This window comes from Pseudochaenichthys georgianus, chromosome 5 (genome assembly GCF_902827115.2).
Source record: "Pseudochaenichthys georgianus chromosome 5, fPseGeo1.2, whole genome shotgun sequence".
Taxonomy (NCBI): Eukaryota; Metazoa; Chordata; class Actinopteri; order Perciformes; family Channichthyidae; genus Pseudochaenichthys; species Pseudochaenichthys georgianus.
The window spans coordinates 6,439,400-6,461,902 of NC_047507.1; the positions used below are offsets into that span (position 1 = coordinate 6,439,400).

Sequence of the window (22,503 nt, forward strand, 5' to 3'; positions counted from 1 at the left end):
TAGCGGAATATATTTTTTAAGAAACCCTCCCAACCTGAATAAAATGAATGTTGTTCGCATGTTTTCTTGAATAAATAAGATCGAGCAGAGATCCCTCTCTCCCGGCTGGCCGAGGGGCGGCTCTGCTCAGCCCGCCCTGTGGGTGTGTTTCCGGGCCTCTGCATCCACCTGCTCGCGCTGCCTCCCTCCAGTCAGGAGCGCCCAACTTTCCTGAGGAGGAGCACGCGCCGCTGGACCTCTCTACACCACAGGGACTTTGTTTCCAAAGCTTTTTCCCACGAAATGTTGATTGTGCTCGTGCGACGCCAGTATCTCTTCGCCTCGCGGTCTCGCACAAGCTCCAACTAGAGAATATTTTCTGCTTTACATTTTTTTTTTCATTTTCCCATTGTGCACTGCCAAACTCCGGGGCCAATAACCGCGCAGTGTGCACAGGTACGGACTGCCCTCCTGAGCAGCACCGGGATTTTATATTCTTATTTCAACTTGGAGACGAAAGTGAGCGAGCTGTTGGATTTGGTTTGTTCAATGACTTGCGGGGTTGGATCTGAAGTTATATTCGGAGAGCTGTAACAATAAGGTAAGCGTTATTGTGCTCATTCATATCTATTTCAGCTGCGTTGTTATGTCTGGTTAAGCGTTTTTTTATTGATTTCTAATGCATTATTTTCTCTCATACACATTCAACCAAAAACATCTTATCATCCCGATAGATCACACCGTTTATTCTTCATTATTACTATTTAGTGTATTGCTATTTCAATTTACGCTGCGCTCTAATACCACACCAGACTGTTTACAGTTCTGTCGTCCATGTGTGGCCAAGGCTGCCAGTCTGTCACACACCGTCTGTATCATTCAGCAACATAAAACCTTTATTTCCGCTTTCATTTAGTATCTTTCACTGCTGAACAACATGGAGCTGGAAATATACTAATAAAGTTTGATATTATTATATTTGTGTTGCATTTATTCTGACGAAGAAGAGTAGTATTGTCTTTTAAATGTTCCACTGAATATACCAGCAGGATTCAGGAGGAAGGTTATGTTGCCTCTGTCCTTACTTGTGGTTAATAGCTGTTTTATTACATTTGTCCAACATGTGGCAGTTGACTTGCAGACAAATACGAAACTGAGAGCATTAGTGGATATACTATCTTCGGAAGGAGCATGGATTGAAATGATTTCATGGTGACCTTACGTATTCATTTCACAACATTAGAATCACCTGAGGACAGTATACATGTGTATCGCTATAGCACAGTTTGAGCCAGTGGACTCAGTCTTTCAGGCTCCTCGGTGCCTTGTTTGATTTCATCTGCCTGTGTGAAGGACTTGGCCTCTGTCTCAGAATAAACAGCTGGATGGTTAACAAAATGTCAGTAAACAGCCGAGGTTTAAACAGCTGGGTTCTGCTCATAAATCCACGTGCAGCCACGCAGTCCGAGGACTCTTTGGCTCTGAAGATTTGAGATGGAGACCTTTTCCAAATATTCAGGGTTTGTAGTCAAAGAAAGAGAGAAGAGCTGTATCAGCTATTGTGGGAATAGTGTGGTGGAAAAAGTTTCATATGGGATATAAAAATGCAGTGCAAGTGGCAACATGGTTCACTGATTGGATGGGGTATAGCCATAGGGCAGAGTGGCTGTTCACAAGCCTTTCTGCTGATGTGTGACGGGGTGTGGATCATGGTGGTTGCTCCCTGCTGGCGGTGATTTATTAACTGGAGACTTTATTGATGACCTCACCTCATTGTGTGTAGCACTTGTTAAACTGAGCGCTTAAGCCTGTCATCATTTGTAACCCCTTTTAGTTAGGAGTTAATATTTTACTTAAATTACACCAATCACAACTTTGTGTCTCTTTCTCTAGACCACAACCCGGTATTAGGTGAAGCTATAATTACAGAGCAGCACACACACTCGCATAAGGTGTCATGGCGTGGGAATGTGTTTTGGGTGCGTGGAGAAGATCACTAGAGTCAGCATGATGTTCCCATCAGTTTGTCACACCCCGAAAAACCCAACCTAATAGTTCCCAAATGGAAGTGTTTACAAATATCTCTAACAGCTTGGCGTAATCTCTTCACCTCAGCGGGATGGGTCCCTTGGGAGCCTTGATTTGACATGTCACATAAATTAATAAAAGAACACGGTAGCAGACTTTCTGTTATTGCAGAGTACAGTTGAAAAAGCATCTTGTCTTCTCACGTGTTTGCAGACGTGTTGAAATAATAACATGACGCTGTTGTTCTACAATATATGGAGGTTAACCTCGATCATCTTTTCGACGTATTCTACGATTTATCTCATTGTCTTATGAACATAACCCTGATCATTTTTAGATTTACGACTTATTGTATACCTTTTGGAATTGAACCTCCAGTTTGTGTTTTTGTCATGGTTACACCTATACCTAACTTGTAGCTAATATCATTTCACATGTCCCATTGGTCCATTGGGAATCAGGACATATTACCTGTGAGGAAAGAATGACTTTATTTTATTCATTGAGCTGCCATGTTGGTTACAAGAGCCCAACAATCCAGTGTATTTGTGGTTTTAGCCGTGTGGTTTTATTTCAATTATAATTCATTCACTTAGTTCCTTCATCCAATGTCTTGTGTGAATAACTGAACGTTGATTGATCTTTGAAAGTCTGTACTTGCAGGTAGACAATCCATCGTCCGAATAAAGAGTCACAGAACCGGTCTGATCCTTTCTTCTTGTCCTCGCAGGTGTTTTTTATCTCTCCGTGTGCTGCTGGAGGTCGCTCCACCATGCAGCCGGCCGGTCTGTGGACGGCCCTCTTCCTCCTGGCTCTGTCCAGCTCCGCTCTGGGGAACCTTCTGATCAACGACCCGCTGGCCGCGCCCCGCGTCTTCATCTCCTTCAAAGGTAAGAACCAGAACCTGATCCTCCCCTCTTTACTCCCACCTGCCTCTCATTCCTGGTTTGCAACCGTTGTTGGGACTCTTCTAATCCTGTGCTGGTTTAATGAACTCCCCCATGTGTCTGCTGGTTGTATGACTGATGACTTGACAGCTGTGTAATTGGAGCGATTGTGGCTTCGATAAGCGGTTGTTGCAAAGGGCGAAACTTACAGCATCACCCGACTCGTGTTTCACTGCAAGGAACACCGCAAACAAATCATGCAATTCCGATTTGCTGCCCGCCTCCAATAGACCTCCAGGCGTTTTAATAACCACCAGATGCTTCCATTGGCTAATAATGTATAAACAATTAAGCAAAACAGCTGAACAGAAGCACATATTGAAGATAGTGTGCGTCTTGTTCCCTTCGAAACAACATGCATGATTGTTGTTTTAGCCGATGAAATGCAGCGTCTTTATCTTCAATCATCTTTATTATGGAATCCCTAAATTGGAGGCACAAAGGGAGACGGGATAATAAGCAGCGTGTAATAACTCTACGGCCATTATGTGATTATTCCCCGGGGATGCAGACGTGTACTTTAGTGGAGCTGTGCTGGTGCGTTCCAGCGCCCGTGCTTACGCTAGGTGAGATGCCGCCGGGTTTCCAAAAGGGGTGCAGAGTGAGAGCGAGGGTATTATCGAGAGCAAATTGCCAGGATCAGCCGAGCAGAGCCGCGTCCCCGAGGCCCGTCCTGCTCCGAGATCAAGCCTTTGATTAGCATCCAGAGGAGAAAAGCCGGGGGAGCGAGCAGAGCGCCCCTGTTTGCTTTGCTTTCCATTTCCCAGCGCTCCCCGCGTACAAGTTGACTTAATTAAGTGGACTGGCACAGTTCATCGTCGAAGGCGTTTTCCTGCTTTAATCAAGTAGGATTTACCACATCAGTGAGCACACATCCAGAGCTCAGCAGTATTTCTTTTTGCCCTGAATATCATTTTAGTCCCACTGTGTTGTTTTCAAGCGAGTACATTGTGTTTCACTCTGTCGGCTGTTGGGTGCATCTGGCTGCACTCACTAGACATATATGTGGAAGCAGCCGAATACTGAGGGGCAAAGTGGAAAAGGCTCGGCTCTGCTGCTTACCTGCGTGTTTGCCTCTCCAGTCAATATGAATTTCACAGTCTACTGCCGCTGCCTCTCTCCGAGGAATGCACCCCCCCTCTCCATTCAATATTATGACTCTCTCTCCCTTAATTGCTTTCTGAGAGGCCCTTGTAGTCCTTACCTTGGCAAGAAGGCTGCACCACTTCCCCTGATGCATCGTGATGTGTTAAGTTTGTGCTGCTCGCTGTTTTCCAACGTTAATGGAACCGGAATGAAGACGGGCTTTTATTTTACGACAGTCAGGAAAAGAATGTGTTAATAATCAGTCCCCTGTTTATTGTTATTGATCATTATGGCGGCGCTGTTAAGGAAAAGTTAAATTGAGGCTGTAAAGCGCGATGTTTCTCTCTGCGTTGAACTCAACACATGTTTCAAACTGATTAACTCGGTAGCTCGACGAGCGAAGTTGAGCACCGTGACCTCCATCTGGGAGGCCCTCACTTGCCTATTAAAGCAGGTAGAGTAAATCATGGACCTAATTGCTATGTTTGGCTTGATGTAATGCGCACGGGAGGAGGAGGTATCGGGTGTCCAAATATTTAGAAGATATAAGCAGAAAAATGCATCCGCTTGTACACATTTCAATGAGATTAGAGTGTGTAAGTCTGGGGGGGATAAACCTTGGAAGTAGACTTTGTTCGGGCTTATCAGGTTTTTTCTGAGCCAGCAAGCTGAGTCGGCAAAAAGAAAGAAGTCTGCTTGAGTTCAGACGGCAAATAAATGAAATCAATGTCAGACGAGTGTTTTGTGGAAGGAGGGAAACAAACCCGCCGTGGATAATCAGTAGATTTTAAGGTTGGTTTAGACAAGACTGCTGTCGCCAGAAACCCCCAACAGAGGGGTCGAGCAAATAGTCGAGAGGCTGAGAATATGCTAGTTCCACACCCAAAGTGACTCATGGGCAAGACACTAGTATGTGAGCATCTTGCGCTTATTTTAAGTATTGATTTGTCTGCTGATTATTCTTGCAATACTTAATTTTCTTATTGAAAATAGTGTAAAATGGTGTAATATTTTCTACAACCATGTGTCCAAAACCTAAACATATTGAGTTCGTTGACATATGTTACAACAAAGCAACAAATCTTCACATTTGAGAGTCTGGAAACCGTGTGTTTTCACCAATCTTTGCTTGAACAGTCACTAAACCGACTGTCTTCACTAAAACGCCAATGTTGCCTTATTGATAAATTAACTACCTGTTGCAATAGCATTTTTATCCGAAGTGGGAACATCTTATAATAAAACCATTTATTTTTTAGGTGAATATTTCTTATCTGGAATAGTTTAAAACTTTCGTTGGAGACATGTAGGTGTTTAAGCTAGTGACCATGATTATTCATCGTGTACTCGAGGAGTGAAGTACTAGTATATCTTTAACTCCGTTACAAACTAGTCCCGCCAAATCAGCCCGCTCTTCTTTTTTTTTTTACGCTTTCCATCACTAAAGGGAACTAGGGAATTAACATGTGAAAGGATGGTGTGGGAGCTTCGCCTCTCCCTGAGACTCCTAAGTCATGCAAGTGCCTTTGAGGCGTAAATCCATTAAGAGGTCGACTGATTTAAATGTGCTGTTTTTTTATATTCTTGCTTTTGTATTACACTGTGAAAAACACTGCGTTTTCTGAATGAACAAAGCGCTCCAGGGAAGTGTTGCCATGAGTGTAACGTATCGCTGCTGGCCCACATTCCCTCCATGACATATTTGAGTTCATGCATTAAGAAGATCCCAATCTAAATCCATGGCACATAAACCACTGCTTCCACAACTTCATTCACTCACAAACCGAAGCACTGTCCAAGCTTTGTGCCATCGTTGACACGGTGAGGTAACAGGCAACTAAAAGCCTTCAGTGGCATTTTAAAGGTCTTTAAAACAGCAACAGCTTTTCTCAGTCTGCTTGGATAAACAGACGGCAGGTAAACATTTAAAGTAAACAGAGGCACTGGGTCAAGTATCCCCACGATTGTACATTTGTGTGCAGACGTCATCTCCTGCTGAGGGTGGGGGCCAGGCATCGCACCATGAAGTCACGTGAGAACCGTCGACACCTCACTGGGTGTAAATTAAACTAAAACTGCTGCTTTTACGGCTACAGCGATTGAATTATGGCGTGTCAGTACAAAAGTAAAGTCCCTTAAATGCCATAACATAATAAGGATTACAGCCTAAAAGCCCCCCCCCCCCTCCTACGGTGTACATACAAGGCCAAATCCACACGTGAACACCGCAATGTGGGTCAGCTTTGCCACAATGCACAAAGCTCAGCACTGACGGGTCAGGTGGCAGTGAAAGGAAGCAGCTCTGGCCCGTCACTATTCCACATATTTCTCGTGTGTGTGTGTGTGTGTGTGCGTGCGTGCGTGTGTGTGTGTGTGTGTGTGTGTGTGTGGTTAGAAACAATAGATAAGGATTACATATAATAAATGTGTGCTAAAAAGCAGTTTAGGGGTGAGGTAATTGTTTTGATAAGTCAACAGTTTGCTATCAGTTCGTCTCTGCCGCCCCGTCACTCATACTAGTCAATGTTTAAACTGTTATTACTGTCGTGCACACAACACTCTCCGTGGTCACTTTCTTCTCTGCGCTCCGGAGGTACGCGTCAGTGGTCAGGATTTTCTTATCAGACTTGATTGGCTGTGGCAGAACGCATTTCTGAGGCTGGAGCCAAGTATAATCGATATTGATTTTTGGGTCGACATATATTTTTTTTTTTATTTAGTAAATTTGCATCTCGGCCTCTTTTGCTGCTCTCTCAGCTAAAAGCTACCCGACTTATTTTTATGTTTAATAATAAATTATTATAATTTTTATTTTTTTTATTTTATGTATATTTGAAATGATTGTTTATACTATTTCTATTATTATTTATGTTTCATTAAAATTATTATTATTTCTTTAATTGTCGTCTTTTTCTCTGTCGATCCCACACATACACTTTATCATTTGTTTTCGATTTACCTTGTAAATTCTCTTGTCTGTACATCTGACACGGTACTTGTCTCTATCTGCACTGTCAGTATTTAAAATACTCAATAAAAATACAATATGCAAAGTATCTTGTAGAATTGCTCTGGGTGATTTTCTATTATGATTAGCCGCTGTCTAATTTCCAAGACACCCGAGCCCATTGGCATACCTCCGCCCTAACTGAAATGTTGCAGTATTGTTGAACCACATGCCGGAGCCGCTGCCCCAGTAGTTTGGCACTGCCGCTGTGATCTCTAATTACACTTTGTGAGAGTCCATACATCCCAACGGCAGCAAAGTAATGACTGACAAAGCACTGAAAACCACTATTGCTTTGGCCATGTCCCAGACCTCAGCTTCTCTCCACACACAGCAGCTAAGCCAGGTTATATTTAGCGTACAACTCTCTTCTCCCTCAGCAGGCGCACAGCGGTCACTTGTAGCTCCGCGGTTCACCGTTGAGCGCAGTCGGCAGGGTGGTGGCGGCGGTTTAAGTGCAAACGCAGCTTGGTTCGGACCAACTTGCACTCTGCTGTGATCCGGCTGTCAGGAATGTCACTTTATTGTTAGGTGCTGGCTAGCTAGGAGCCATCTTTGACTGTGTGAGCATTTGAAATGTGATTGAGTGGGTGTAGAGAAGACGGCGCGTGATGAAACAGTGTGAGGCCCAGAAGCAGTGTTAATCCTTCATTGTGGTGCACGTGACTTGTATGTGTTTGTATCTTGGAGGTCACCATACAGACGCTCCCTAAGCTTTGTGGAGTGGAATGTGCGTCACATTTAAATCCAAATATCAGACATAGTACACCTGTTTTGTTTTTTTAAAGATATTTTCAGGCCACCAGTGCCTTTGTTGAAGTGACAGTGTTGAAAGGGGGAGACCGAGGCGATGGCATGTGGTGAATGTCGAGCTGGATTTGATCCTGTGTCCTCCACACGGAACCACGTTCAGTTCATTCAAAATCATGTAATACTGAAATCATGTCAACACATCGTAAATATCACCTTGAAATGCATTAATCTCATTCGAAAAGCCTTTGCTCTGAGCTCATAGTTTGATCTCGAACTGTCATGGTACTCTTCATTTCATTTTCAATCAAAATCATGCAACAGCCGTGCTAAAAGGACATGCGATGGCTGACCTGCCGCATTCCTCGTCCACACTCGGAGCATGTGTGATTATCCAGTCATAGGTAATCGTTAGACGCCTACATGTCCAATAGTCTCAGGTTGACAGGTCCAGGAGATCGATTAGCTATCTGCCCGTGAGCCTCTGTCACATCAACTATGTTGCCTATTCGGTGTATGACTGATGGGTCGATGATTGCAAATTATTTCCGGACCAATTGGCACATTGTTTGAATTGGTAATGCATTGAATAGGATTGTGACAGCTGGAAAAAAAGTGCACTTTGGTCCCGTCTGAAGCACACCGCCAATGGAAGTCAATACATCGATGTGGATGGTATTTCAACGCTTCATAGAGTTTGGGCACAACATTCTGCATGCAAAGCTTTTAGTAGCAATTTGCTTGGAAAGATTTCTGAACATTTTATTTTGGCATGTCATCCACACAAAGTAATGTCATGCTTTGTTTATTTCAACATGTCTCAAATTCTTCTCCGTGAAGCTTTGCAATTCACCGTTATATCCGTCAGTCTTGCGAAAAACTGTTATAGAAGGCAATATTGCTCCTTTTCTCACCCCTCTCTCCTCGTCAGGTGTATGTGTGGGACAGGAGTGTGATTTCTTCGTCACAAAAGATGAGTATGTTGGCACCTGTCAGCACATTGCCCCTGAATCCAGAAGCAATCTCTGTGCTTGTCTCTGATGGTGCCAGCTTCCCTTCGCAGATGAAACCGCGGTCGCAGTGTCATCTCAACGCCCAGTCAGCCACCGTCTGCCTCCCACCCAGCGCTGATAGAATATCGGTTTTATTCTCTCCTTCCCATGGTTGTTAAACGCACACAACCCTTTCTTTATTAAGGCCGATGAATCGAGGCATTGTGCTCGAGTGTTACAGAATATCGCCACTTGGCACCTTGGTGAAGTTGATTCTGACACCATGTGGCCGAGAGGTTGTAAAGTGTATCGCTGGCCGTTTGGGTGGTCCTAATATTTGATTAAGAGGAAACTGTATCGGCGCTTGCCTAGTAATTCTCCAACATCTGGCCAATGGCTGCTGGATATATCTTACATGTGCATGTGTTGGCAGGTAACAAGGCTCTCTCAGGGATGATTGTGTGCAGGGGAAAGTGAAGGTGACAGAGTGTCGTCTAAATATAGTCCAACTCATCTTTGCATGCTCGGTTTCCTGCCGCAACTCTGTCTGACTGTCTTCCCTCCCCTTCTCATTCCCCTTCCCCTGGCATGGGAACGGTAGTAAATGCACGGCGCCCGGGTGTTTGGGATTCCTGGCATGGAAGTCCTGCTCTCTTTTAGCATCTGCAGAAAGAGGGATATGTTGTGTTGAGAGCGTGGTGTGCCTTCACCTGTGGAGCAGACGCCTGAGTCGGGTTACGGTGCTCTGTCAGTGCCTCGCCTCCACTGAAAACCAAGATCGTGTCTCCAAAGGACTGAGGACCCAGTGTTGTCTGTCCGGCTTGTCTTTCACTGGCATGTTGTTGCATCTGTTGCAACCCTCCCCACCCACCCCCCCCCCCCCCCCCCCACCCTCTCCTCATCACACTGGAAAATACCAGCCGAATTGTCCAGATACTGTGAATCACTCTCTCCTCACTCGTGCACCACATCCTCCCATGTGCTTTTTATTTATGGGACTACAATTGTACGTTTTCAATTAAAATGGCCGAAACTACAGAATTAGGGCAGCAATTACAGAGTGACGCAATTATGTATTGCAGAATATCGGCCAACATGATAGAGATGTAATCGATTTCACATGTTCAAACCAAAGATAGTGGGTTATTTCCTGTAATCAAAGAAGTGCCAGAGGAAGGCTTTACTCTGACTGGTTGCTAAAGTTACAGCTAAAGAGCCCGGTCAGGTGGCTTTACACTTTAAGAAAGTCCTCAGTGCTGTAGAGAAAACTGTCACTCAGCATCCTTTGTTATCATACTTCCCCTTTGTTCAAGAAACTGTCGACAGATAACGATGAAGAGTTCTCAAGACATGTCATTGTTCTCAATCTGAGCCTGCGACTCGGTATCTAGCACACCAGCCAAGCTTCTAGGTTGGTCCTTTCTCTAGGTGGCATAATTACAACTTCCCGTGGGGTTTTGTGTCTTCTCTCCCGTGTGAAAGCAGGGCATTATGGGTACTGGATAAACAGGTTGAGGAATCAGACTGGCTTTGTCTCTGGAACGCCGTTGGGACTGAACACTGTATATTCTTAGCGCTGGTGTTTCTCTTGTGGCAGATTAAGGTGTCAGGTAGAATAATGGTCCAGGCGGATTAGACACGTTCGTGCAGCTGAAACCTGCCCTCGGGTTGACACTTTACAATGTGATCCAATGTGATAGATTAACCTCCAACTAAGGAACGTGTGTTGAGCGAAGGAAGAACCCACATTTTTTGGAGCAGATCCAAATATTTTTCACTTCAAAATGGCCTTGGCCGAAGTCTGCCCTCTCCTAGTACCGTTAAGTGTCTTTTAAGGGAAAGAGTCACATTGGAGAAGAAGGCGTTAGGGTTAGAGGATGTCGGAGAATATGCATGACAAAAGGAAATGATTTGGCACACAGGTGAACAAATATACATTGAGCACCTGCTAGGAAGTGCGTTTCGATTTGACCATGACGTTGTCTTAGTTCAACAGACAAGGACATGCACTTTATATTTGCCGTTTTAAAAATGGACAGTCAAAGTACTCCCTTCGGCGCCTGTCCAACTCATCCAGAACAGGGCAAACGGCCTGGTCTTCCACTTCTGCAAATTCTCCCAGTATCTCCTCCCTCCCTTCCTCCCTCCCTTCCTTCCTTCCTTCACTCACTACCCTTGCTGTCTGTTACTTACTGGTATCATATTCAAAGCCCAGTGCTGTGGCTTACCATCCTTTGAAGGGATCTGCTCCCCTGTACTTCCAGGCCTGTAACTCCAGCCCTACACAACACCACGCCCCCTCCCTGCTCTGCGTTTAGGTACAAGAAGACTCTTGGCTCCCACTTTGCTACAGAAAGCCAAGTCATCACTTGTTCACTCTTGTTCCTTCCGGCTCCCGAAAGGTTACATCGCTCTGGTCTGCCCAGCGGTGTCGCTCCCCGTTTTGCTCAGTCGTTTTTCTTTCAAAAGAAACACTTACAGTGTCCTTGGGTTCAAAATGTTTTTCATGCATCAAACTTTTTTCTTTCATGGGCAAGGTGTAGAATGAGAAACATCAGATTCATGCGCTTGTTTTATTAGTTGGCTGCTTTTTTTTGTTGATCTTGGAATAAAATGCCAAAGACTGATTGATCTTCTGGGGCTTGGATTGTATTTGGACATTTATAGTGTTATCTTTACATCTTATATGTACGGGGCACTTCCTGAGCAATTCAAGGTTTGCTTAAAGCCCGTCTCCATGCATGTGTAAATCCCTGAGGACTCTAAGTATATGGGAGTTTTTGGGAAAGGTCAAGTGGTGAGGCATGACCCTGACTGAAGAGGTCAAGGCCACTGCACCCACTCTGATCTACAACCTCAACATCATTTCTCACCCTCTGTCAGAGGGGGATTGAGTTTCAGATACGTCTCGCTGCCTCGGAGACTCGGGCCCGTGACCTCCCGTCTTTGAGGTCTACAGTAAATACACCGTGACTGAGATGCTCCACTGTACCGTAACCTCCGAATGAGGCGGAAAACAATTGTGTCATTCACAGATCACACGGCGACATCGTGACAGCGAATCAGTTTGTACTGCAGTTGTGGCGAAACATATTACCCATATTCATGGACTGTGCATGCAAAATGGAATGGTCACAATAAATTGTTCTAGTTTTCAACATTTTAACCATTTATTCACTTAATAAAATAGTCCAACATCTTGGTGGAATGGGATTATTGTCTTATTTGTGAAGTTCTGACCTAGAACAGAACTTAAAATGTACAACAATGCAAACCCTAACCTAGGGCTGCTCGATTATGGCCAAAATCATAATCTCGATTATTTGGGTCAATAATTGATATCACGATTATTAAAAATGATTATCTATTTACTTTGAAAACATCAATTTATTGAAAAAAAAAGGTGTAGTATGTTTTTAACAGTTGATTACCCTGAACTTTAAATGTAATTCAATTGAAAAGTCAATAAAAAAAAAATATAATATTTAGTTTGTTTTTAAAAAATAATAGAAAAAAATAATTATAATAATTGTTTTATTTCGATTACGTTGTTTTCATAATCGTTGCAAGCCAAAATCGTAATTGCGATTAAAATATGATTAATTGAGCCTAACCTTTACTCCCCATATAGTTAAGGGTTAATAAAGAATGAAGCATTTGGAGCAACTGCAGTTTAAAGTTCACCTAATCTTTGTTTCACAGTCGTCTAGAAAAAAGGTTGCAATAATACTGATTACAAAAGTAAACATTATGTCATGCCAATGATGATGAGGTAATGGGATTTAAGTGAGTATTTAAACAGCTGAGTATGCTCAAAACAGAGCTACACATGCAAGATTAGAAGCTGTGCATAAATAAACTCTCCGTCTGCATCGTGTTCTGCATCTCAGGAGTTAATCAGCGCCGTTTGCTGCATTGATTAGGTCGAGTAATGGATCGGATCCAAAGGTACAACTGATGGGAACCAGGCCGGGTGTGTTTCGGCTTTATATTACAAGTTTAAAAAATGTGAACCGACCAGATTAAGTACAGACACGATACTGCTTCGCGACTGCTTCTACTCTATATAAGGCCGTACTGTTCTATGTTTGAGAAGTTAAAGCCGAAGTAGTTTCTGTTAAGACCACAGTGACGGGATGCTACACTGATCAGAGTTCACTGGAGCATGTTAAGAGTAAATTGCCGTCAGCATTTCACCCTCCAATCCAATCCTTTCAACATGTTTGCCCCGGCTTCCCACCTCCTCATCTGGTCAGTGCTGAGGTCATATACTTTTCCACTTTTGAAAAGGGAAATGAGGCTGTTGAGTTTCGCCCATGAGAGCACTCGGGGATATTACAATGCGTGTACTTTGATGCCTTTGTCGTGGCGTGTTTTTGAAATGCTGATTTTGGAGACTTCCCTCTCGCTGCCTGTTGGTGGAGTAGGTGTTAATTGCAATGCGTGGGGATGGACTTTCACTTGCATCCATTGAGGCCGAGCCAGGGCCAGCGGTGACCCCCCGACGGGCGTTTTTTTGTCAATGACCCATCCTTTCAGGCCTCCCTCCTGCGGTGGAGCCTCCTCTTGAAGAAGTGCAAAAGAGGAGCCCTGGCATGCCATTCCCCTTGTTGTTGTTGTTATTTGGCGTCGCCCACACACTCTTCCCCACTGTGACGGTCCTATAGCTGCAGGGGAGTTTGTGTAGGTTTGCCTCTTATTCACAGAAGTTCATTCGCATTCTGGGAGACCTGGGGTGGGCGTCGAACTGGCATCAGACCCTTCTTTTCCAATGAATGCGCCGCACAGCGTCCCGCAGGCCTTTCTCTGTGTTGCCTTTAGAGTTCTCAGACCAGGTCCAAGGAGGGCCGCTGCGGAGCTGCAAAGGCAGGACGGCGGCTTAGAATGGAGGTGAAAAATGAAGTCCTCGGACGGAGGGGAAATGAAAGCCAGGAGAATCTACAGCCTGGCCTTCTGCCAAAGCAGCAGTGGGCGATGTGTTGCAATATGCACACGGATTACAAGTATTAGGGGTAATGTTTGTGAAACAATTTGGTAATGCCCTAATGATGCTCACTTTGCTCCGTGACGCACCCGCAGTCTTTGATCTTGTCGTGGGGTTTACGTACTCTTGATCTCTGCGAATCCTCTCTGTTTTGTCAACCCTGGAATGAGAGGGCACGGTGTTATTATGAGCGCTAAGTCCTCGTTTGACTTATTAACTCGGTTGCTTGTTTTCCTGCTTAGCCCCTTCAATGGAGGGTTAATGAATACTTTATTGCTACTTTACTTTGTGGATCAGAGTGAAGGTATTTAATTTCCCCCCTGGGGACGTCCTGTGGCGTTTCCCAGAGTTTCTGAGCAGCCTACTTTGCATTTCCTTTCTGCGAGGAGACAAACAGGCCTCGAGTCCAAGATGAACCTCTCTGTCAGAGGGAGGGCACACGGAGGATATAGGGGACAGCGAGAGGAAGAAGGAAGGCTTGGATTTCACTCCTACTTCGTTCACTCTGAATCCCTCAGACGTCTCTCTCAGGGCCGCAGTGTAGATCAGGTGTTACCCCCGCTTGTCCTATCCCGCCTTCCCAGTTTTGACATGCTTATGTTGTATCGTCCACGGTTGAAATAGAAGACGGAGTGGTGCTCGCTGAGAAATTGGAGTTGCAGCAAGTGTAGAAGTTGTTGGATGAGATTTCAACGGTAGAAAGTCCTGTCAGTAATTGTACACGCGTCTATATTCTGTCACTTCACTGGAGCTGCCGTGTAATCAGGCAGCCAGCCACACATTTGTCACCATGTCGGCTGTATTCCTGTCTCCTTCAATGCTGTTCACTTCCCAGCTCCACTTCAGGTATTGACTGATTTCCTCACCCACCTTTGCAGTGTTTCTGCCCACACATCTGTCAGGCGGGTCTCCGTAACGCCGCTCAACCGTAGCGAGTGTTTACTATTTTAAAGCCTGTAATTAAGCAAGTTAACTTCCCCTTCGTCAGTCGTACTACGCGACCAGAGAATGGTTTCAGGGGGTCTGAGAGGCCACCTCTGTCACATGTTAGACCCCAAAGTGAGGGATAGCTTTTTAATGGAGGCCTCCCTGCAGACAAAAAGGCCCTATAGCGAGTGAAACCAACTCGAGGGAATATTGAAAGGACAGGCAAAAGAGCAGTAATGAATAAGCAGCTCTTCCTGTTTTGCTAAACGTAGAAGCAGCATTGAGTAAAGGTAATTGATCGGAACTAATTAGTGGTGGAGGGATAAATGATGGTGAGGTGAGATGCTTTTAATGACGCGCTGTGGGGACGGAATGCACTGTGGAGTTAACTCTTCAGCGAGTGGAGCTCAGTCATGTGTTTGTGTTCATCTCCAAGGCACCTTAGGACCCATAGGCAGCTCTACATACAGCGTCTACATCAAGTACATTTTACAGGCTGTTTTTGAGCTACGATATTTCCCGAAAGAAAGTATTGCATTGGAAGAAGAATGTAGGGCCACTGAAGGTGTTTACATGTGGACACTTGTTGCCTGTGCTAGTGTATGGTCCTGCTGGTTGTGGCCATTAGGAATTAGGGTTGCCAGAAACTGACCATGATCAAAATCGATTATTCGGCAGCCCTGGCGAATAATAATCGATTATTCGACCGACCGACCGACCCCCCCCACCCCCTCCCTTCCTCCAAGTTTACAGTAAAACAAACTGGTGGTGGACCAATGACCATTTACAATTATTAATACTATTACTATTATTAGAATATATATATTTTGGTTGAAACTAAGCCAGAAAAAAAAAAAAATACATAACAAATAATAATAATATATAAATAAAATCGATTTTTAAAAATAATATTCGATTATGGAGACTGTAGCAAATAATCGAATAATCGCTGGCATCCCTCTTAGGAATGCAGTTGTAGGGTTATCGTGCAAGTTGTCCCATAAGTGTTCTTTATCCTTGGTTTCTTACTAAGAAGACTGTTTTGTTTTGGAGATGGAGACTAACACTGTATCAAACACAACCATAACTTTGATATAATTATATAAAGACTCCAGTTATTTTGATCTGCTTGGCTGGAAGGAAACACAGGAATGCCTTTTGGCTGAAGCAACATCAGAAAAAAAGTGAGCACAAACCATGGGATTCTGAAACGAAGTGCCGTTTGAGTTGCATAACACCAGCTTGCCCTTTTCACTTTGATCAAAACAAAATCCAAAATCCAAGTTGTGTCAAGTTCTGAAATAACTGGCTGATACGAGATTCGCCGATAGATGTGTTGAGGACTGTTCGCACAGCTGGGGCCGACCTCTGCCTGACGTCCCCAGGTCTCGTCCTTTGCAGCATGCTTCCGCTGACGGTTGTCTCTTGAGATGTCAAACAATAAATCATCTTTCGTGCGTTAACCAGAGGGGGGAGATCTGAAAAGAACTGTCATGACCCGGGAACAAACACCGACACACCTGATAGTTTACCTGTCAAGGAGTTTCCTCGGCTTTTGAATTATCTGCTATAATTTCTGAGTTGTTTCGTGATGGATGCTTTCATCTTATATTTAGCAGGCGTTGATAGCCCTCTGGACATTACCATTCTTTAATCAGTGTCTCAAGAAAGGTCTACATTTGATAACATGCTATTTCTAAAGGAGATGAAGGACACAACACTATGTCGGCATACCATTAGATCTGTTTTTCTCTCTTATTTGGCACGACATTTGTTTAGTCAGACATGAGGAGTGGCAACAAAATGAATGTTAGAAGGGAAGTGCTACTTTTAAATGCTTCATTTCACTGCAAGCTGCAGCCTTGATTCACACTTCACTCTTCACTTGCTTGTTAGGGAATAAAAAAGGCCTTGAGGTTGTTTGTGATAGATATCTGAAAAAACAAGTCTGCACCGGTAATACATCATTGTTAACCTCAGTGCGCAGATATTTATGAGGTATGCTATGAAACTACTTGGAGAAACCGCTGCTTTAAAAGCGACATGCTATATAATAAAGGGGAGTCAATTAAACCTGTGCACTAATGTATTTTAACTCGTAGTCTCTGCGTTACGATACAACAATGAGTGTTTCCACATCTCTTCTTCTGTGGTTCAGAGCAGCTCACCCACACTATGTTGCTGCCAAACCCAAGTGTGGTTTATACGATTGGTGATGGATCGTGGATAATATACTGCATGTCTTTAGAGGATCATTACAGTACTGCGTGTCTTACTCACTTAAAGGTGGGGTAGGTAAGTTTGAGAAACCGGCTCGAGATCGCTAGAATTTGAAAATACACAACCGGAGAAAATCTGCCACTTCCTCACAGAGCCCCTCCTCCAACACACACGAACGCGCACATGACCAATGAGGGCACGAGATAAGTTTGTGCCCCGATGGAAGGCTGACAGGCAGGTAGGCCATCCAGTCGATTGGTTGTACTTTTTACAGTATTACGGCTTCTACAGATGACATTTTTTTATGGATTTGTTGTCAAAGCACTTCAGATATTCATTGCTATCGGGATGTTAAGAGCATTCCATGGAATATAACAAAAACTGTATCTCGAGCCGGTTTCTGAAACTTACCTACCCCACCTTTAAGTGCTAAATGAATTGACTGCTGATTTGAATCCAAACTATGTTGCAGAAGTTCTGATTGTGTTGATGTGTTCATCATCAGAAATCCACCATGTAGGAGAAATCCCTATTTGAGATCATGTCAGTGAGGCGTGTGGCGCAGTGGGTTGTGCGTTGGTGTTGGGATCAGGGGGTCACAGGTTCAAACCCCACTGCAGTCAGCATGTCGTTGTGTCCCTGAGACGCTTCACCCCACATTGCTCCTGTGGGGATTGTCCACAGTACTGAGTATGTCAGTCGCTTTGGATAAAAGCGTGTAACAAGTGACATGTCATGTAATTTCACTTTTGAACAGCAACCCTTTAATCACAACAAGCCGTCAGATTGACATCCCAATGATGGGCTGGAGACATGCAGCACTTTTCAGTTATGGAAACAGCATTAGCAGAGATCTCCTAGTTGCCTTCAAGTTGATCGAGAAGCTGGAGGTTTAATAAACATAGGACTTTATATAATCTTCACTTTCAGTACTTTTCAAACATCAGCAATTGTATTTTTAAACAGAAATGAATGAAAGACTTCTTAGTGATGATAGACAAAATGCATCCGCGTTTAATAACCTTTTGTTCTGGAAAGGTAAAAGGTTGGTCGTCATCCAACAGTGAATGGGCTGAGATATGCAGGAGCATTGACATGACCCTTACCCATTAATCCCCCCCCCCCGTTTCCAGTGGTGATGTATTTCAGTTAAACGCACATCATTCCCAAATATTTTCTTTGCGGTGAACTCTCTCTGGCTCAGATACAAGCCACACATCTCTGATGAATAGTCGACATTCTCTAGATAAACTTGCCCGAGGAAGCAGATTACTCGCTCCTCACACAAAGGTTCCACGAGATCTCTGTTTTGACTTGCCTCGCTTAATTGCTGAGTCAATTAAAATGTTTTTCATAGAAATCATGTGGGCAGGGAAGAGGCCGCGAGGCTCCGTCTTGTTCACAGCTGTGGATGCCTGCAGAGAGAGAGAGAGAGCGAGCGAGAGACGGTGAAGTCGGGTTGCCTGAGTGAGCAGCCAACACAAGCGGTAGTTTTCCTGTCCAAATCAGATTAATGTATTCTGAGATAACCGAGAGGAACCTTTATCGAGATTAAGGCAGAGCACTATACATCTGTAGGTGCTGTTGATTTAAAGAAATACATATTATGCAAATGTTCAGGTTCATATTTGTATTTTGTGCCTCTACTATGACATGTTTCGATGTACAATGGGTTGGAGAACTAGCCAATAGAAGCACACGTTTCACATAGTGATGTCACTATGTAAGGCAGGGGTGTCAAACTGAATTTCGTCGCGGGCCACATCAGCATTATGGTTGCACTCAAAGGGCCGGTTGTAACTATATAAAATATACATATATATAAATATATAATATATATAAAATAATGTGTTATATTACATTATTGCCTCTGAATTGGATTATTATCGGATAGGATAATGACTTAGTAACTAACTACGTCTGAAAGCAAATAATTGCAAGTCTCTTCAGTGCGCATGTCACAAAACGAGATGCATTGTGGGACATGTAGTTTATGGGCAACCTGATTCTGTAAAGCGGCATTTAATCATATAATAAACGTATTACATTCTTTGCAAGCTCTTGCGGGGCCACATAAAATGAAGTCGCGGGCCGGATGTGGCCCCCGGGCCTTGAGTTTGACACCCCTGATGTAAGGGAAGTAAACAAAGGAGACCAAAGGAGGGGTTTCATTGTCACACTACAGGAAAGGGAATACCTTAAAAAGCATAATAGGGCTTCTTTAAAATGTACTTCTTTGTTTGGTAAAACATCTTAATGCGGTATTTAGGAAATGTATAATAAACTAAATCAGTCACCATTACACTCTTTCTTGCTTTTACAAATGATGGCAAACTATGTGAGGGTCCTCACCAAGATGACTCTCTATGTATCTCTCGCATGAATTGGGCCAATGATAACATTCCCTATTAACTGCTTACGCATTGGAGCTGAGGTTTGTTCTTTTTGGCAAAGTGTAAAATATCTATCAATGTTGTCTTTTGGGAGAAGAAGGACTCGACTTGAGGGGTTTCATACCAAAGTGATGGTTAATTGTCGAGGGCTGCAGGGCCACGGACAGTGTGAGAACAAGACATCCACAGTGGAGTGTTCTAGGTCTGTGGGACTTGACGGTCTAAATCTAGATTTGGATATTTTTGTATAATGGTTTACCTCGCATTACAGATGGATTCTGGGTATGCTCAGGCATTATGGGATGAATAACCTCACACTTTGCCGCCACGCTATGTGCTATCCTCCAGCTACACATTAGCCTCATGGTAGCTTAGATAGAAGATAAAATGTATGCTCTCCAGTTAAAAGAGTCTTCTGACTGCAGAGCTGTGAGGTGGGCAGCCTTCCAACTGGATCCAAAGCGTCCTGTATCATTGGTAATCTTCTCCACACCTGTAGCAACACGCCTCCACAACACAGACCCTTGTTTGTTTTAAAAACACCATGCTATTTTTGGTCTGAATACCCATGTCTTCTTCAAAAAGACGCCCTCAAGGTCTGTCATGCAGGATAAAGTAGAGATAACTGCAATTATCTCAGTTACTCTCACTGAAAAAAACGACTTTGCGGGCCCGGGATGCTTCATCGTCCACGCAGGATCCTTGTCTTTAGCATCTAGGAATTCAATCTAAACAAAAGCTGAGTTTTAGTCACTTTGCAATGTGTACTTCCGGCCTCTCCCGAAGCTCATTACCTGCTGCCAGAACTTCTCAAGAGGAGGGCCGCGGGGTCACACAGGAGGATATCCTGCCTGTCAGTCAAACGTCAGGGCTGTCAGCTTTTATTTTCCGCTTTGCAGATTTCAACCCAAGTTGGGGTAAGACGGACCAGTCATTAAAATCTCGCAGTGGGAAGCCTCGTTTTGATTTTCGCCAAAGCTCAATATAATTTTCCACAGCTGTCAAACTGTCTTTCTGCCTGATGCCATGTGTGGAAGTCACCGGCAGGCACGAGTCGACTGAGTCAAGAGAGACAGGTTTCCGCTGGGTTAATGAGGAAGATGGGGGACAGAGGTGAGGAGGACTTGCAGGCTGGATGTGATGGCGCTAACTTTGTAGAAGTGTTTGTGTTATGTAGACTCCTCCCAGGGTCATATGGGAGAGCTTTTAAGTCACTTGACTATAAAGGAATTTGGTATTGAAGTAAATTAAGTAAAACCAACATTTATTTGGGTTTCATTTAACAGGGTTGTAGTTACGGTTCTCGGACAAAAATACTTTCATTATCTAACTAGCATTGGCCTTTAGGGTACTGTGTAGTTGTATTTGCTCCATTTAGACTTTCCTGTGCTCTTCCCTCCTGTGTGCCCACTCCCCCTCACGGCTGTCATGCCCGCCTCAGAAGTTATAAATGGCGGTGGTTTTGTGAGCCTTTCATGGGTTTGTGTAGGGGAGTCCCTTTGTAAGCTTCAATGTTTAGGGTCAAAGCGAGGCTATCATACACCCAGAAGAATTATGGATGTAAGAAGTGCGAGTTTGTTATTGAAGTGATAGAAGGAAGACCTAGAGGGATAGTATATCATACCACTCGACTGTTGTTAGAGGGAGTGAGGATCCGTCAAATAAGGAGGGTGAATTCTCAGAATGAAACAATAAAGAGGGTTTTTTTCCCCACCTGGCATGAGTGCAACACTTTTGGAAAGCGCAGCTCTGACCTCTAAGTGCACTCGGTCTCCCGGAGAGATGTCAGCCTGTGACAGACCATGGTGCCGTCCCATTAGCTGAGATAAGGCAGACGGGGATTGAGAAGCTCAGATCATGAGTCATTACGGGGAGTGCAGGGCTCTGGCCACAAGCGGCGTGCTTATAGTCGTGGCTTAGCGGCAACGCAGGCCAGAAATCCCTCAGCCGACCTGCAGTGAGGCCGTCCTGGAAGAAAAACCCAGCAGGATTTTCTCCGGATTAAAGGCTGATTCCATGTCTAATATGCTATCGAGGAATGATGAGACAGGGCATCAACCTTTCACCCGACACATTTCAGAGGTGCAGCGCAGCCAGTAGGTGTCTTACCTTGACATGGTTTACATTAAGCACCATTTATGGATTCTGCTTTTCCGTGGAATGCAATAACTGGCTGATAAAAGATAGCTACTTAAAGGTGGGGTGGGTAACTCACTTCAGAAACACTTTTTGTTATATTGCATGGAATGCTCTTAACATCCCGATAGCAATGAATAAATGCTTTGACAATAAATATATACAAAAATGTCATCTGTGGAAGCCGTGGCGCTGTAAAAAGCACGACCAATCATCTGAGCCTAAAGTAACTGGATGGCCTACCTGCCTGTCAGCCTTCCATCGGGGCACACACTTACCTCGTGCCCTCATAGGTCATGTGCGCATTCGTGTGTGTTGGAGGAGGGGCTCTGTGAGGAAGGGGCAGATTTTTTCCGGTTGTGTATTTTCAAATTCTAGCGATCTCGAGCAGGTTTCTCCATTCTTACCTACCCCACCTTTAACAGGTGCTTTCACTGTTAAAGGTAAAGCTGAATGTGAGCACGCCAAGAATCGACCAAAAGGGCACTCGGAGGTCGCAGACCCCCGACAAGGAGGAATCTTGCAATGTTAACAAAAGAAAATAATGCATATATGTGCCCTGTGATTCACATCCTGTCCACAATGTAAAGGGGTCTTCCTTGGCCCAGACGACCCCTTCCAACAAGAATCAATCAGTTTGGAGTTTTAAATAAGTCTACCGTACTTTTCGGACTAAAAGCCGCGACTTTTTTCCCCATTTTCTTTTTTGTACAGCTAGCGGCCACTAGGGAACCTCCTAAATCTATGGATTTCACAGGTAAAATTAGCCACCTTAACACTATGGGCTCTATGACCGATCCGCGCCCGCCACCTCTAAGCGGTGGGCTCCAGCAGGAAAAGCTGGAGGCCGGAAAAGAGTGAGGCAGGTAGCGCGCCAAAGTAAAAGTGGAACCGAGAGACAGAACGAGAGCAAGACAGACGGACAATTTAGCTGCTGCGGCTTATACGCAGGTGCGCTTTATAGTCCGAAAAGTACGGTACTTAAAAACAGACAAACCAACACAAAACCTGTTAACTACTGTATGCTAGTTGTTTACAACTCACAGTTTGGGTA

The 22,503-nt window shown here is 44.2% G+C and overlaps 1 protein-coding gene across 4 annotated transcripts in view; it reads left to right on the plus strand.

Moving 5' to 3' along the window:
• Positions 1–183: 183 nt before the first annotated feature.
• LOC117446747 (semaphorin-3F-like) overlaps positions 184–22,503 on the plus strand; it is a 71,314-nt gene continuing 48,994 nt past the window's right edge. For all 4 annotated transcript variants that reach the window (XM_034083127.2, XM_071203057.1, XM_034083129.2 and 1 more), the window contains exons 1-2: positions 184–580; positions 2,738–2,897. In XM_034083127.2, the coding sequence (XP_033939018.1) occupies positions 2,780–2,897 (118 nt within the window). In that variant the 5' untranslated portion in view covers positions 184–580; positions 2,738–2,779. The remainder of the gene's footprint in view (positions 581–2,737; positions 2,898–22,503) is intronic.